The 14,818-nt window shown below is 37.2% G+C and overlaps 1 protein-coding gene and 1 pseudogene across 3 annotated transcripts; one reads left to right on the top strand and one right to left on the bottom strand.

Annotated features, from left to right (window-relative positions):
- Nucleotides 1-272: 272 nt before the first annotated feature.
- On the top strand, nucleotides 273-9,515 carry LOC107873096 (superoxide dismutase [Fe], chloroplastic). Of its 3 annotated transcripts, none has more exons than XM_016719821.2 (9): nucleotides 273-575; nucleotides 646-692; nucleotides 780-845; nucleotides 934-1,122; nucleotides 8,306-8,477; nucleotides 8,568-8,686; nucleotides 8,795-8,821; nucleotides 8,948-8,971; nucleotides 9,071-9,515. In XM_016719821.2, the coding sequence occupies exons 1-9, from the start codon at nucleotides 533-535 to the stop codon at nucleotides 9,272-9,274; spliced, it is 891 nt and encodes a 296-aa protein (XP_016575307.1). In that variant the 5' UTR covers nucleotides 273-532; the 3' UTR covers nucleotides 9,275-9,515. The 3 variants fall into 3 exon arrangements, with proteins under 3 accessions (XP_016575307.1, XP_047264214.1, XP_016575308.1); XM_047408258.1 differs by having other exon boundaries at nucleotides 335-575; nucleotides 8,762-8,821; XM_016719822.2 differs by lacking the exon at nucleotides 8,795-8,821 and having other exon boundaries at nucleotides 335-575.
- A 289-nt stretch (nucleotides 9,516-9,804) lies between these two features.
- LOC107874140 lies at nucleotides 9,805-14,218 on the bottom strand (annotated as a pseudogene).
- Nucleotides 14,219-14,818: the final 600 nt, after the last annotated feature.

Genomic DNA, 14,818 nt, shown 5'->3' with positions numbered 1-14,818 from the left:
TGATTCCGACAATGAAATTTATGGTGGATTCTTAAAATTATTGTGGTGAAGATTTGAATTTGATGATGATGATGTTTTAATGGTGATTTTGATGGAGAAGAAGCAATTGGTAATGTGGATTTTTTAAAAAAAATTGACATAATGTAATGATATGACGATGATGTGGCGTGAATATAAATCACTTTCTATCATGTGACTGATTCTTATGTTTTGAGATGAAAATAATTTTACTTTTTTATAATTTCTCTTATGTTTTGAAATGAAAATAATTTTACTTTTTTATAGTTTAGGAACGTAATAAAATACAATAATAATTCTAGGTGTAATCTAAACTTTTGTGTATGATTTGAAAAATAGAAGAATTTTGAAACATTTAAGGTGGAGTGTCAGTTATTGGAAGCTTGTTAGCCTCCGTAACCTCGAAAGCATAAGAGAGAGTTATCCCCATAAGTAAATTGTTGGGAAGCTAACTAAAATCTGTTTTGCACAAAAGTAAAGCAGCCAAAATCAGCACATTCACTATTGAAGACTAATGATGGCCGCCGCCACAGCTTGTGCATTTCTTCCTATTCCAGGTTCCGCTTTTTCCCTTTACATCTCCGTCTTTTCTCTTCTTTTTACGCTAATTTGTATTGGCAAATATAGGATTTCACGAGTCATCATATCGAAGCCTAAATTGGAGAACCCACAAGGTATTTCTTGAGTTTTGAATTTTGAATATCAACTTAAATAAGTATACATTATTTTCGACGAAATGCTCAAGAGACTTTTGGTTGCAGAAACCGTTGGTGAGAAAAGCTAAAGTTACAGCTAAATTTGAGTTGAATCCTCTACCTTATCCCATGGTATTTATTCTTCCAACTTTCAAACATTTCTTCTTTTCAGAATCGGATCTTCTTTGACATTTGACATATGGATATATCATGATGTCAGAATGCTCTGGAGCCACATATGAGCCGTACTACATTCGAATACCACTGGAGGAAGCATCACAGGACCTATGTCGACAACTTAAACAAGCAAATTGTCGGAACTCAGCTGGACGAATTCACCCTAGAGGACATAATACTTACAACATATAACAAAGGCAATCTCCTTCCACCATTCAACAACGCTGCACAGGTCAGGCAAAAAAAAAAAAAACTGGAATACAACCTAGTCGTTTATCATTCAGCTTCTCAATCTGTTTGGGATGGTCATGAAATGAGATTCTTCAACAAGACTACACATATTTGTTTTACAATTGATCCAAGTGCATTCCAATTAACGTTATGGTTGTAATGTTATTTGTAGTACATCTTGTTGGGTTCAATATGTATGAAAAAGGTGTGAATGGAAACAGAGGCGGATCCAGAATTTTAAACTTGTGGTTTCCCAAGGCTCCTTTCCTGCCACTATGCTATCCCTTGGTTTAGTTATGGGTTCCCATCTATTAATATTTATAACTTTTGACGATTTTTCTATGTAATTTTAAGCATTACGGTAGCGGGTGTGGGTTTCCGGGAACCCACACCTTCTACTCTACATCCGCCAGTGAATGAAAAATGGAGAAAAAATGGTGGAAGGAAGGAGACCAATTTAGAAGATGTACTCCCAAATTGGAAAGTTTATTAATTCTCCCACATTGGTGGGAGAAGGGAACTATGGAGTGTTTTTAATAGAAAGCACTTACTCCACATGCTAAGTGAGGCAAAAAATAAGAGATGCCTCGCGCCGTCGTCGTTGCTCGCTCGGCTTTGGATTTGGATTTGGATTTGGAAAATGATCGATTGATGGGATTTATCTTTTTGGACAAAATTATCATTGCCTCTTTTCAGAAGAGACAGATTATGGCTATGTAAACCTGTTTTCATTCACAGGTTTAGGTACGAAATTTTTCAGAATAAAAAAACTCTTTTTCTCTTCAACATATTCTGTGTGATCATTCAAACCGTTGAGTGCGTTCGTGGAATTCAATTATTTGAGGTACCGCTATAATTGGATTGAAGGTCATTTTATCCTGGGAGAAAAATTCCATAACCTTAGGTACAGTGAGGGGAATTATTCCTTAAGGACACTCCGTGAACTCGGGGGACTTGGTCTAAAATTTTTGTTTCATCTATTTTCTGATATCTAATACACTTCTTGGATAGATTAGTAATAATCTTGTGTAGAAGGTGTTAAAGAACTTCAAAACTGTTCTTGTTCATACGTGAACTTGTTGTGAAGTTGTTGTATTAATACAGATTCTAGTACCCGTAGAGGGAAGATAACAATCTTAAGGAATAATTTCAAAATCTGTATTACTTGTTTTTGGAGATTAAAGCTTTACGCTTTCTACTCCGTTTGAATTTAACTAGTGATTAGAAGACATAAAATCTTCATCACAAGTTTAAAATTCACTCGGTTGACAATTGGAAGTCATAAAAACTTCATTGTTAACTAGAAACAAGAAGAAAATTTTTAAATTGCTTAACTTTATAAGTAGTATTCTGAAAATATTAAATATTATTGTCTTGTGGTGACAGGAAAAATGACTAAGGAAAGTCAAATGCAAGATGCAGCGATGACTGTGGGGGCAACTAGTATTGCCTCAACAAGTCGAGCAAATGCTCCGCAACCTATGAAACCTACGGAGAAGCCCAGAAAATTTGCGGGCATTGACTTTAAGCGATGACAGCAGAATATATTCTTCTACCTCACAACACTATGCCTTCAAAAGTTCACTAGTGAGAATGCTCCTGAGGTGCCCGAGGGAACCTTGGACAAAGAGCATTTTATGATTGTAGAAGCTTGGAAGCACTCGGACTTCCTTTGCAAGAATTATATATTGAGTGGTCTCCAAGACGACCTCTACAGTGTTTACAGTGGAACTAAGACATCGGTGGAATTATGGGGGGCACTAGAATGAAAATACAAGACAGAGGATGCGAGAACTAAGAAATTCTTTGTTGCAAAGTTCCTGGACTTTAAAATGATAGATAGCTAATCGGTTGTCTCTCAAGTGCAAGAATTGCAAGTAATCATCCACGATCTCCTAGCAGAAGGTATATCTTTGAAAAATACCTTAGTGGAACAACTTGAAAAAGTTTTTAATACTCACATAAACTGTTTTGTAGGTTTGATTGTGAATGATGCTTTCTAAGTAGCAGCGATAATTGAGAAGCTACCACCAATGTGGAAAGACTTCAAAAACTACTTGAAACATAAACGCAAGGAGATGACTGTTGAAGATTTTATTGTCCGACTGCGTATTGAAGAGGATAATAAAGTTGCCGAAAGAAGGTCAAAAGGAAATTCTGCAATTAATGGAGCACATATTGTGGAAGATGATCAAAACAATTCTAAGAAAAGGAAGAAAGTTGAACAAGGAAACAATCAACTCAAGAAGAAATTCAAGGGAAAATGCTTCAATTGTGGCAAGATTGGCCATAAGTCCATGGATTTTCGTGCCCCGAAGAAAGGCAAGAAAAAGGATCAAGCAAATATGATTGAATCCATCAAAGAATGCGATGATTTGTGTGTTATGTTCTCAGAATACAACTTGGTGGGGAATCCTCGCGAATGGTGGATGGATTCTAGTGCCACCCGCTATGTATGTGCCAGCAAAGAGTTGTTTTCGTCATTCGCTCCGGCTCAAGTAGAAGAAAAGATCTACATAGTTAACTCCGCTACTGCTAAGGTAGAAGGAACAGGAAAAATATGCTTGAAAATGACTTCAGGAAAGGTCTTGACACTTAACAATGTCTTGTATGTTCCGGAGTTACGTAAGAATTTAATTTCTGTTTCACTTCTAGACAAGAACGGATTCAAATGTGTAATCGTTTTTGGAAAAATTGTGATTAGCGAAGGAGAAATATATGTAGGAAAAGGTTATCTCACCGAGGGCCTTTATAAAATGAATGTAATGAATGTTGAAATAAATAAAAGTTCAAGTTGTTCTTATTTGCTTGAGTCTTATGATTTATGGCTTGAACGTTTAGGCCATGTTAATTACAAAACGTTACGAAAACTGATTAACTTAGAAGTTTTGCCGAACTTTGAGTGCAATAAATCAAAGTATCAAACTTGTGTGGAATCAAAGTATGCAAAACATCCTTATAAGTTCGTTGAAAGGAATTCCAGTCCTTTAAACTTAGTACACACTGACATTTATGATATGAAGTCAACACCATCACGTGGTGGGAAAAAGTATTTCATAACTTTTATTGAGGATTGCACTAGATATTGTTATGTCTATTTGCTAAATAGTAAGGATGAAGCAATAGATGCGTTTTGGCAATATAAAAATGAAGTTGAAAATCAGTTAGATAAAAAGATAAGAATGATAAGAAGTGATAGGGGTGGAGAATATGAATCTCCTTTCGTCGAAATATGTCTAGCGAATGGAATTGTCTATCAAACTACCGCTCCGTATTCACCTCAATCTAACGGAATTGCGGAAAGGAAAAACCGAACTTTAAAGGATATGATGAATGCCTTGCTTATAAGTTCCGGTTTATCGCAAAACTTATGGGGGGAGGCTAGCCTTACAGCCAATCGTATACTCAACAGAGTTTCCCATAGTAAGACACAATCAATTTCTTATGAAAAATGGAAAGGAAGGAAGCTCAACTTGAAATATTTCAAAGTGTGGGGGTGTCTAGCAAAGGTCTAAATTCCTATGCCTAAAAGGGTTAAGATGGGACCTAAGACAATGGACTGCGTGTTCATAGGATATGCTAAAAGTTGTAAAGCATGCCGATTTTTGGTTCATAAATCCGAACATCCGAATATTAATGAAAATACGGTAATTGAACCAGACAATGCTGAGTATAAAACTAGACATGAACAGTCTCGTGGGGGGTCTAAACGACCTCGAGATGAACCAAGTGAGGATGTACATAATGAAGAAAATCCAAGACGTAGTACACGTTAAAGAACGTCTACTTCGTTTGGATCAGATTTTGTAACATTTCTCTTAGAAAATGAGCCTCAAATATTTAAGGAAGCGATGACATCTTCGGACTCATCCTTTTGGAAAGAGGCAGTCAATAGTGAGATTGATTCAATCTTAAGCAACCATACATGGGAATTGGTTGATCTTCCTCCCGGAAATAAACTTTTAGGTTCTAAATGGATCTTCAAAAGGAAAATGAAAGCGGATGGTACTATTCACAAATACAAGGCAAGACTTGTAGTAAAAGGCTTCAAACAAAAAGAAGGCCTTGATTACTTCGATACATACTCGCCAGTAACAAGGATAACATCGATTCAAATGTTAATTGCCTTGGCTGCGGTATATGGTCTTGAAATCCATCAAATGGATGTGAAAATCACTTTCCTAAATGGAGAATTGGAGGAAGAAATATACATGGAACAGCCTGAGGGTTTTGTGGTTCTAGGAAAGGAAAACAAGGTGTGTAAACTTATTAAGTCATTGTATGGACTAAAGCAAGCACCAAAATAATGGCATGCGAAGTTTGACCAAACCATGTTGGCAAACGGATTCAAAATAAATGAATGTGATAAATGTGTTTATATTAAAGATACTCCAAATAATCAAGTCATTGTTTGTTTATATGTGGATGATATGTTGATCATCAGTAGAGACATTTCTGACATAAATGCAACAAAACGAATGCTTGAGAGCAAGTTTAATATGAAAGACCTTGGAGTTGCAGATGTGATCTTAGGTATAAGAATCCATCGAACTCCACAAGGGTTGGCATTGTCACAGTCTCATTATATCAAAAATGTACTTGACAAGTTCAAGTATATGGAATTCGGTATTGCCAATACTCCATTGGATGTGAGCTTTGCACTTCGAAAGAATGAAGGTGAAAGTGACTCACAATTGGAGTACGCAAGAGTATTGGGATGTTTAATGTATATAATGAACTGTACACGACCAGACATAGCATGCGCTATCAGTGAATTGAGTCGGTACACCAGTAATCTTAACAAAACTCATTGGATGGCAATGAAAAGAGTTTTGGGGTATCTTAAATACACTCAAGATTATGCCTTGCATTATAATAAATATCCTGCGGTACTTGAAGGATATAGTGATGCAAATTAGATCATCGGATCGAACAAAATAAAATCCACAAGTGGATATGTATTTACTATCGGTGGAGGATCAGTCTCATGGAAATCATCCAAACAGACTTGTATTGCTCGCTCTACAATGGAATCTGAATTTATCGCATTGGATAAAGCCGGTGAAGAAGCAGAATGGCTCCGGAATTTCTTAGAAGATATTTCGTATTGGCCCAAACCAGTGACACCAGTATGTATACACTGTGATAGCCAAGCGACAATAGGTAGGGCAGGGAACATGATGTACAACGGTAAATCTCGTCACATACGACGGAGACATAATACTGTTAGGGAACTTCTCTCTAGTGGAATTATTACTGTTGACTATGTAAAGTCAAAGGATAATGTGTCGGATCCACTTACAAAAGGCCTATCTAGAGAAGGAGTAGAAAGGACATCCAAGGGAATGGGTTTAAGGCCTAGGACAAGTCAGCATGGCGGTAACTCTATCTAGCAGACTGGAGATCCCAAGAGCTAGGTTCAAGGAGATCAAACAAAGTTGTGTCTGACAGGTTCAACATTGTCAATTACCCAACCCATTCTCATGATGTAGACAATGTTTAGTAAATAAGGATAAGACTTAAGGTTAAAAGTTTTTTAATGATTATCTAAATTTGACAGATTTGACCAAATAGTTTAATCTATAGGATTGAACGTTTAGAAATCACCTATGTGAGGGCGGAAGCCGCTTTAAGGAGAATGTTAGTAAAGGCCTATTTTCTAAGCTCTCATGAAACCGGGACGTGTTCATGGCTGAAAAGAACAAAACCGTGAGAACCATAAACGGTAAAAGGCTGGTTGTGTGACATGTGTTGTCTAGGTGTACATTAAAGCTCGATGGTTCAAAGATATCAAATCTATCGATTGACCGAGTGCATCCGATGCATGTCCACTACGGAAAGTTCAAAGGGAAACCCATTTATCTAGATCAGTTAGTCTTTGCTTGATGATCACATAATTGTTCGTAAAGTTTTACGAAAAATAGCCATTCCCCATTCATGTGGGGGATTGTTGGGTTCAATATGTATGAAAAAGGTGTGAATGGAAAATGGAGAGAAAAATGGTGGAAGGAAGGAGACACCAATTTAGAAGGTGTACTCCCAAATTGGAAAGTTCACTAATTCTCCCACATTGGTGGGAGAAGGGAACTATGGAGTGTTTTTAATAGAAAACACTTACTCCACATGCTAAGTGAGGCAAGAAATAAGAGATGCCTCGCGCCGCCGTCGTCACTCGCTCGGTTTGGCTCGGCTTCGGCTTCAGATTTGGATTTGGATTTGTCAAATGATCGATCGATGAGATCTATCTTTTTGGACAAAATTTATTTGAATTTCGAAAAATACCAAAGGGAAAAATGAATAACGCAGTAAATATTTTCTGTGTTTAATACTCCATTTATATGCACTTCAGTAGTGTTTCGAAACATGCATGCAAAAGCTGTTTCGAACTGCAAAGATGCTTCAGAAGGATGCACTGTTTCGAACTGGTGCTTCTGAAGGATGCAATCCTTCAGCGAAATGACACACTGCTTCAAGAAATGATATGCCTGTTCGGAACAGACATATTCCTTGGACAAACAGACATAATTTTCCAGAAAAAGGTGCAACCTTTGAAGTGAACCATTGCCTCTTTTCAGAAGAGGCATGTTATGGCTATATAAACCTGTTTTCATTTACAGGTTTAGGTACGAAATTTTTCAGAATAAAAAAACTTTTCTTCTCTTCAAAATATTCTGTGTGATCATTCAAACCGTTGAGTGCATTCGTGGAATTCAATTATTTGAGGTATCGCTATAATTGGATTGAAGACCATTTTATCGTGGGAGAAAAATTCCATAACCTCGGGTACAGTGAGGGGAATTATTCCTTAAGGACACTCCGTGAACTCGGGGGACTTGGTCTAAAATTTTTGTTTCATCTATTTTCTGATATCTAATACACTTTTTGGATAGATTAGTAATAATCTTGTGTAGAAGGTGTTAAAAGAACTTCAAAACTGTTCTTGTTCATACGTGAACTTGTTATGAAGTTGTTGTATTAATACAGATTCTAGTACCCGTAGAAGGAAGATAACACATCTTTGTATACGATCACAGTTTGGTGTCGAGAATAACATAGTAGTCCTATGGATAAAGAAGAAGAGAAATATCATAAGAGAAGTCCAATGGCTTGATAGTTTCATGTGTTTTGGTTGTTATTTATCCATCTAATTCCGCCTCTTTTACATCCCCTCTTTCTCTGTACAGGTTTGGAATCATCAATTCTTCTGGGAGTCTATGAAGCCTGGTGGAGGAGGAGAGCCATCTGGTGAACTATTAAAATTAATCAACAGAGACTTCGGCTCCTTTGAAGCATTTGTTAAAGAATTTAAGGCAGCTGCTGCAACACAATTTGGTTCTGGGTGGGCTTGGCTTGCATGTGAGAAATTCTTTACCTTTTATCTGCATTCCTTCTTGTTCCTGTAACCCTGACTATATAATCTTAATGCTTCTTCTACTCACTTTGTAGACAAAGCAAATAGACTTGATGTAGGAAACGCATCAAATCCTCATCCTTCCGATGAGGACAAAAAGCTTGTAGTTGTGAAAACACCTAATGCTGTAAACCCCCTCGTTTGGGATTACGCGGTGAGTAGAACTACATTCTTCTCTATTGCTTTGGTGGCTGTTTTCAAATTCTATCATGGTAGTTAAAATCATTAGGTGAATCTCACAATTGTGTCTTATTGGAAGCAGCCACTCCTCACTATAGATGTTTGGGAGGTAAGCAGAACATGCTTTTTTGTCCATATATTTGATAATTTTGGTCCTTGTCTTTTTGCTTTTTGGTGATTGTAATGGTTATTGATACCACATCTAATTTTCTAAATCTTTTATTTGAAATTGCAGCATGCTTACTATCTTGACTTTCGGGTAAGCGTAGCTTATAAAATTGCTTAACTATATCCTTGGTTTTTCTATAGAAAAGATTGGGTGGGTCTAACGGTTGCATTGTCATCTCTTTTCCTCTAGAATCGGCGCCCGGACTACATAACAATCTTTATGGAGAAGCTTGTATCATGGGAGGTAGTGAGTTCTAGGCTTGAAGCAGCTAAAGCTCAAGCTGCTGAGCGGGAAAAAGAAGAAGAAAGGAAGAAGAGAGAGGAGGAAGAGTATCAAGCCAGTAATGAAGTTAGAGAGATGTATGTGGAAACTACGGATTCTGAGGCGGAATAATTTGTGTTAGCCCCTCTTCACGTTATCAGTTTTGCAAATTGTATCAAGTCAAATTTTGTACGCAGAAGAAAGATGGTTAAGTAGTAATTCTATTCTTAAAGTTCTAGAAATGTAAGGAATGTAATAGCAAGATAAACCTGAGGTTAAGATGTTAGAAGTGGAACTACGACGTTAGAAGCACATGTATAGTTGAATTCATCCGATTTTGATTCCTTATAATTGCTTAGTGATTGGAGCCTCAGTATGGTGACTTGGAAAGAGGTTTTTTTGTTAAGTAGAAATCTCTTAGGATGAAGGCAGGCCTTTTTCATTTGACGATGTACCAGTTTTTCATCCTTTATTGAATGCTTATTAATGCATTTCTTCCCCCTTTGGTTTGTAAATTCATCTTTAGGGGCTCGGGGATGTAAATATCGGTGCTAGAAGACAGCTTTAGGCAACATAAAACAATGTAACAACAATTGGAAGAATGGAGCTCAAGACCTGGGAAGGACAACCCTGCATTGTGACGTTATTAGACAGAATGAAAATTCAGCTACAACTGGAAATTTTCTTTGAAACAATATAATTCTCATCACAGCAGTTCAGAGGTACAGATGATATGGCATCTAACCACGTATACGTTAGGAAAGTTTGTCCTTGCATTTATTCAAGTGACGCAGGACTAAAAACAGGTAACACCATACATACACGGGGATAAATCCGTTGAAAATCAGCCTGTCCTAAAGGGTTTGCAGCTTTCAACAGATACAGAAGGAAGAGAAAATTGATCTGGGACGGAGACTGTATTTTAACCGGTCAGAGCAGCATTAAGGGAACTGGTGTACATCAACTCCAATCTGGCCCTCAGCTTTCTCTCCATCAGTTGATGCAGTGCTTAGCTTCTGTGTGAACTCTGTGAGGCCCTTTTGAACTAAATTGGGATCGATTTGATAAAGTGGCACAGCTTCAACAGCAATTATATCTGCTAAAGAATTTGCGTGAGCAAATGCAAACCCACTACTCACAAAGTACTTGGTCACATCGTTGCCTTCATGAACTGATAGGACACCGGGCTTCAGTTCCACAATTGTAGCAACATGCCCAGGCAAAACACCCATTTGTCCTGTAGTTGTGGGGATGATAACCATATCAACCTGCAATATGATTGAAAAGAAGGAATAAGCATCTTGGACTTCGAATTTTTCGATGATGTAACCCATACACAGTCTTCATATAGACGAGTCTTCTCGCATGACATGACACCAAATATGAGTATATGACATCCCGCCACAGGATTGAAACTAAAACAAAGTTTTAGTTTGATTCAGGCAACTATTCCAGTCGCTAATCCAAAACATAACACACACAACAGTTAGATACTGAGAATGTGAACTATTTCTCAAAACAACTAAAACCATTCTCAATTAAAAATAGACTTTAGAAACTTCCGGACAGCAGTGAACACCCAAGCTGATAGACTACTGATAAGTCTTATACACAGCTCAGAAAAGCTATAGGAAAGCTTTCAATTTATCTTCCCCTACACTTTAAGCAGCTTGAAGAGGTTTTCTTTGTGTGTGTGTGTGGTGGTGGGGGTGGTGGTGTGGTGGGGGGTGGGGTGTGGTGGTGGGGGTGGTGGTGGGGTTGGGGGTGGGGGGAAGCAGTAGAAGACTACACCCAGTAGCTTTGGTCAAATAGTCATTGCATTCAGTGACATCCGAAATTTATAAAGTTCAAATCCTGAATCCACTTTTGACTTTAACTGCCAAACAAACATCCCACAAATAAACAAAAAAAATTGTTGCACTATTTCTTTGTAGCATAAGCAAATAAAATAATATGCCATCATATATTCCTTTTGGAGGGCCAATGTTGCAAGTACAACTTCTTCACTGGAATGCGAAAGACTTTTGTTTAATAAGGTACCTAAGCCAAATACTCATAGAATCAACAGGCAACCAAATTGTATTAAAGTGAAAGTGCAAATTATCAGTCATTTTTCCTTGTCAATACACAACCACCAAATCTATTCAGCCCCTAAAATGAGACGGGGGCGCAGCGCTACTATTTTGAAAATTTTAAGATATAAGAAAGCTTAAATTTGATTACTTATCAGTAAGAGATTTCCTTGACCCAATTGATCTCTAAAATATTAATTTATCTAACAGCTGCTACCTCTTTGGTCACGATTTACCAGACCCATTTTCCATATTAGGATGTCCAAGTCACTTTAGCCATCTACCAGAATAACAAAAATTCCATCTTTCCAAAGCCATGATACAAATTAAGTTTTAACTTATGCCACTTTTGGATTTGCTATAATGTCCACTCTGGACGACCACACTTTCACATATTTCAATCAGGGGCGGATTTAGAGTAGTAGGTGGGGGTTCTCAGAACCACTAACTTTCATGCGGTTCTTGTATTTATATTGAAAAATCCAATAAATATATAAGAATTATAAGTTGGGAACCCATAAATGAAGCGTGTTATTAGTCTAGTGGTAAAGAAGGAGCTTGCTAAAGCTTTGTAGGGCTCTTGGTTGTGGGTAGAGCCCCATCACCCACTACATTTGATTTTTACTTTGCTCAAGGAACCCACAAAATTTAAATTCTAGATCCGCCTGTGATTATTTTCAACTGCTATTATCTTAACATGTCTCAAGAGGGTCCTTAGATATTCATTCAAAATTCTTAAACTCCAGATGCTCAGAAAATGGATTAATTGAAAAAGGACACATACTAAGATAGAAAAAGGAAGGGTAGCTTGCCTACCAAAAGAAAATTCATTACTTTAGCCTCATGATTCCAATTGATTGTTGAGGTAATGCCTTTTTTTTAAATAATACACATTACCTGTACTTGACAAGTTGAATGCACATAATATTGATGGTAGAGGACAAGCATCATTAGACATTTAAAGACGCAGCAAACTGAAGATTGCAAAGCAGAAACAAAATTTCGTGCACTTAATAATTTTGTTGTCAATACGCACAGAAAGTTATTGTTGAACAATGTATGGTTATAGCAATGGAGGAGGGGGCATGTTGCTTACAAATAAGTCAGTCAGCAAGTCAGCAAGAACAGGGAAAAAACAAGACATAAGTCTTCGCATCAATCACTTGACTAACGGGCCTTAATATACTTCCCTTCAATTCACGGGGCTTAACACCTAAACATTTATAATCTACTTGACTCATACAATTCTCCAATGTAGTAATTTTCCAGCTTTTATTTCCATGTCATTGTCAGTTAACGAAATGTGAACTTGATATTGTCCCATTGTTCGTGCAACGGAACTAGAGTGCAAGACTTGTTACTGTACTCAAGGATTTATTGCAATCCAAACAACATCAGCAAAAGTAATGACTGTTTACAGTTGGTTGTGAGACTTAAAACTAAGCCACCACCAAACCGAAATAGGAAAAGTAACCATTTCTTTACAGATTGCATTTTATTTTTTGAAAATAGCAACCACCAAACAATTCAACTCTGTCATTAGCATGAAAAAGTTGGAACTATAGAAAATTGTCTATAACACGCTCAAAGATCATTAATATATCAAAGGTCGCATGTATTTGTAATCCAACAAATTTTCATTTTCTCTGCCTCACTCAGCTTGTTAATTGTCAACAATCAGTTTGAAAGAAACAAATCTCAAAAACAAACAATTTCCAAAGATGTCTTCAAAGGAAAATGACCCCATATATCAAAAAAGTCAAAATAGAGAAAGCAATCAGAGAGAGGATAGATATAGGAAAAGTGAAAGATGTGAACTTCCAACCAATCCAGAGAAACATGAAGCATTGATCCATATATCCTTGGGAAAAAGTGGAGGCAAAATGCAAACAGTACCATGATGACCGCCAGATATAGGATGATTGTTGAATGTTGGATAAATATAGCCTCACTATGGGTGTGTTTGGTATGGAGGAAAACATTTTCCGAAAAATATTTTCTTATTTTCCCATGTTTCGTTGGCCAAAACTTTTGGAAAACATTTTCGCTAGGAAAATAAGTTTCTTGATAATGAGGAAAATGACTTCCTTAACGGATGTAGGAAAAAAAAAAGTTCTATGAATGATATTCTGTGTTTATTGTATAATTTTTGCTAGATAACATAGAAATGCTCTTGCAATAATAATTTTTTCGCTTACTTATCAAACACTAGAAAATAAGTAAGAAACCGATTTGTTTTCCAAGAAACATTTTCAATGGAAACTATTTACCTTCATACTAAACACACCCTATATGAATCATCTAAATAAAATGGACCTAAATTGGGTGAAATTGATATAGAGGATTCATATAACTGGACCCAAGAGTGTGGCCTCGTGGTCAATGAAGTGAGTGAAAATCATGAGGTATCAGTTTAAATCCCAGCAGAAACAAAAACACTAGGTGATTTCTTTCCATCTATCCTAGCCTTGGAGGATAGAGTTATCTGGTACCTGTTGCTGGTGGAAGGTGACACGTACACCGTGGAATTAGTCGAGTGTGCGCAAGCTGGCCGGACACCACGGTTATCCAAAAAAAAACAAAAAAAAGACTGGGTTATGAAATTCGGAAAGGAGGCGCAATTGATGTATCGATTAATTGGTGGAACTGATCCTAAGATAGGGGAAACCAAATCAGACTTCTCCAAAACACATTTGCAGACTTCGATTATAAGAAACACGTGATAGAATAATAAGTAGGAAATTTAGAAATGTTAAAAGAAAGAATAGAAGTTTGTTTGTACGTACATACCTCTTTAGCGGAGAGTTGAGAAGAATAAGGAAGGAAAAAGTTGACACTGAGCTTGGAAGGGATCGATGAGGGAATTGCAGGCCTAGGGTTCATGAAGGCAGAGGGAGTCAGTCATAGGTGGTTCCGTGTTGGGTATTACTTTCTTCCAAGCCTCAACAAAAGTGGAATCAACGCGGTTCGCCGCTGGCAGGTCAGTTGAAAAAGGGCAGCGATTTTAGAACTGTGTCGGAGTATCATTGTCATAGGCAGCGATGTGATCGGAAATGAAAATGAACGTTGAGTGACCTGGTCAGGCAGGTTGCAGGAGGGAGGCTCGCGGTAAAGTCAAATATGGGCTGTGCAACACAGATTATTTCGGATCAAATTACCGGCCCACGGAAGGATGCCTTGTAAATGGAAAGCACGTGGGCGGATTATTTTGAAAAGAAATGACTAATTCTTTTAAAAGTTGGACATGGCTATCCAGTCGGTTCAATTTAATACCCCTAAATAGCCATTTGACCCAGAACTGTTCCCAAATTTTCTTCTCTTTGTTTCATAAATTTTCTTCTCTTTGCTTCATAAATTTTTTGGTGATTCTTGCGTTGTATGGGCATGAAAAAGAAAATGGGTAGTAAAGGCAAGTTTAAATTAGCTGGTAAAGAGGTCAATTTTGACTCCAAATTTACTGTTAAAGATGATGACTTTACCGAATCTTCATATATGTTGTTGCAGTTGAAGGACTATGCTAGTCCTTCAAATGTGAAGAAGAAGAAAATTGATAGAATAGAGTTTCAACCTAAGAGCAAATCTATGTCGGAAAGTCCTTATTCAT

The sequence above is a fragment of the Capsicum annuum genome, chromosome 3 (genome assembly GCF_002878395.1).
Source record: "Capsicum annuum cultivar UCD-10X-F1 chromosome 3, UCD10Xv1.1, whole genome shotgun sequence".
Lineage (NCBI taxonomy): Eukaryota > Viridiplantae > Streptophyta > Magnoliopsida > Solanales > Solanaceae > Capsicum > Capsicum annuum.
The sequence above is the reverse complement of the archived record's forward strand: the minus strand, read 5'-3'. Positions and strand labels throughout refer to the sequence as shown.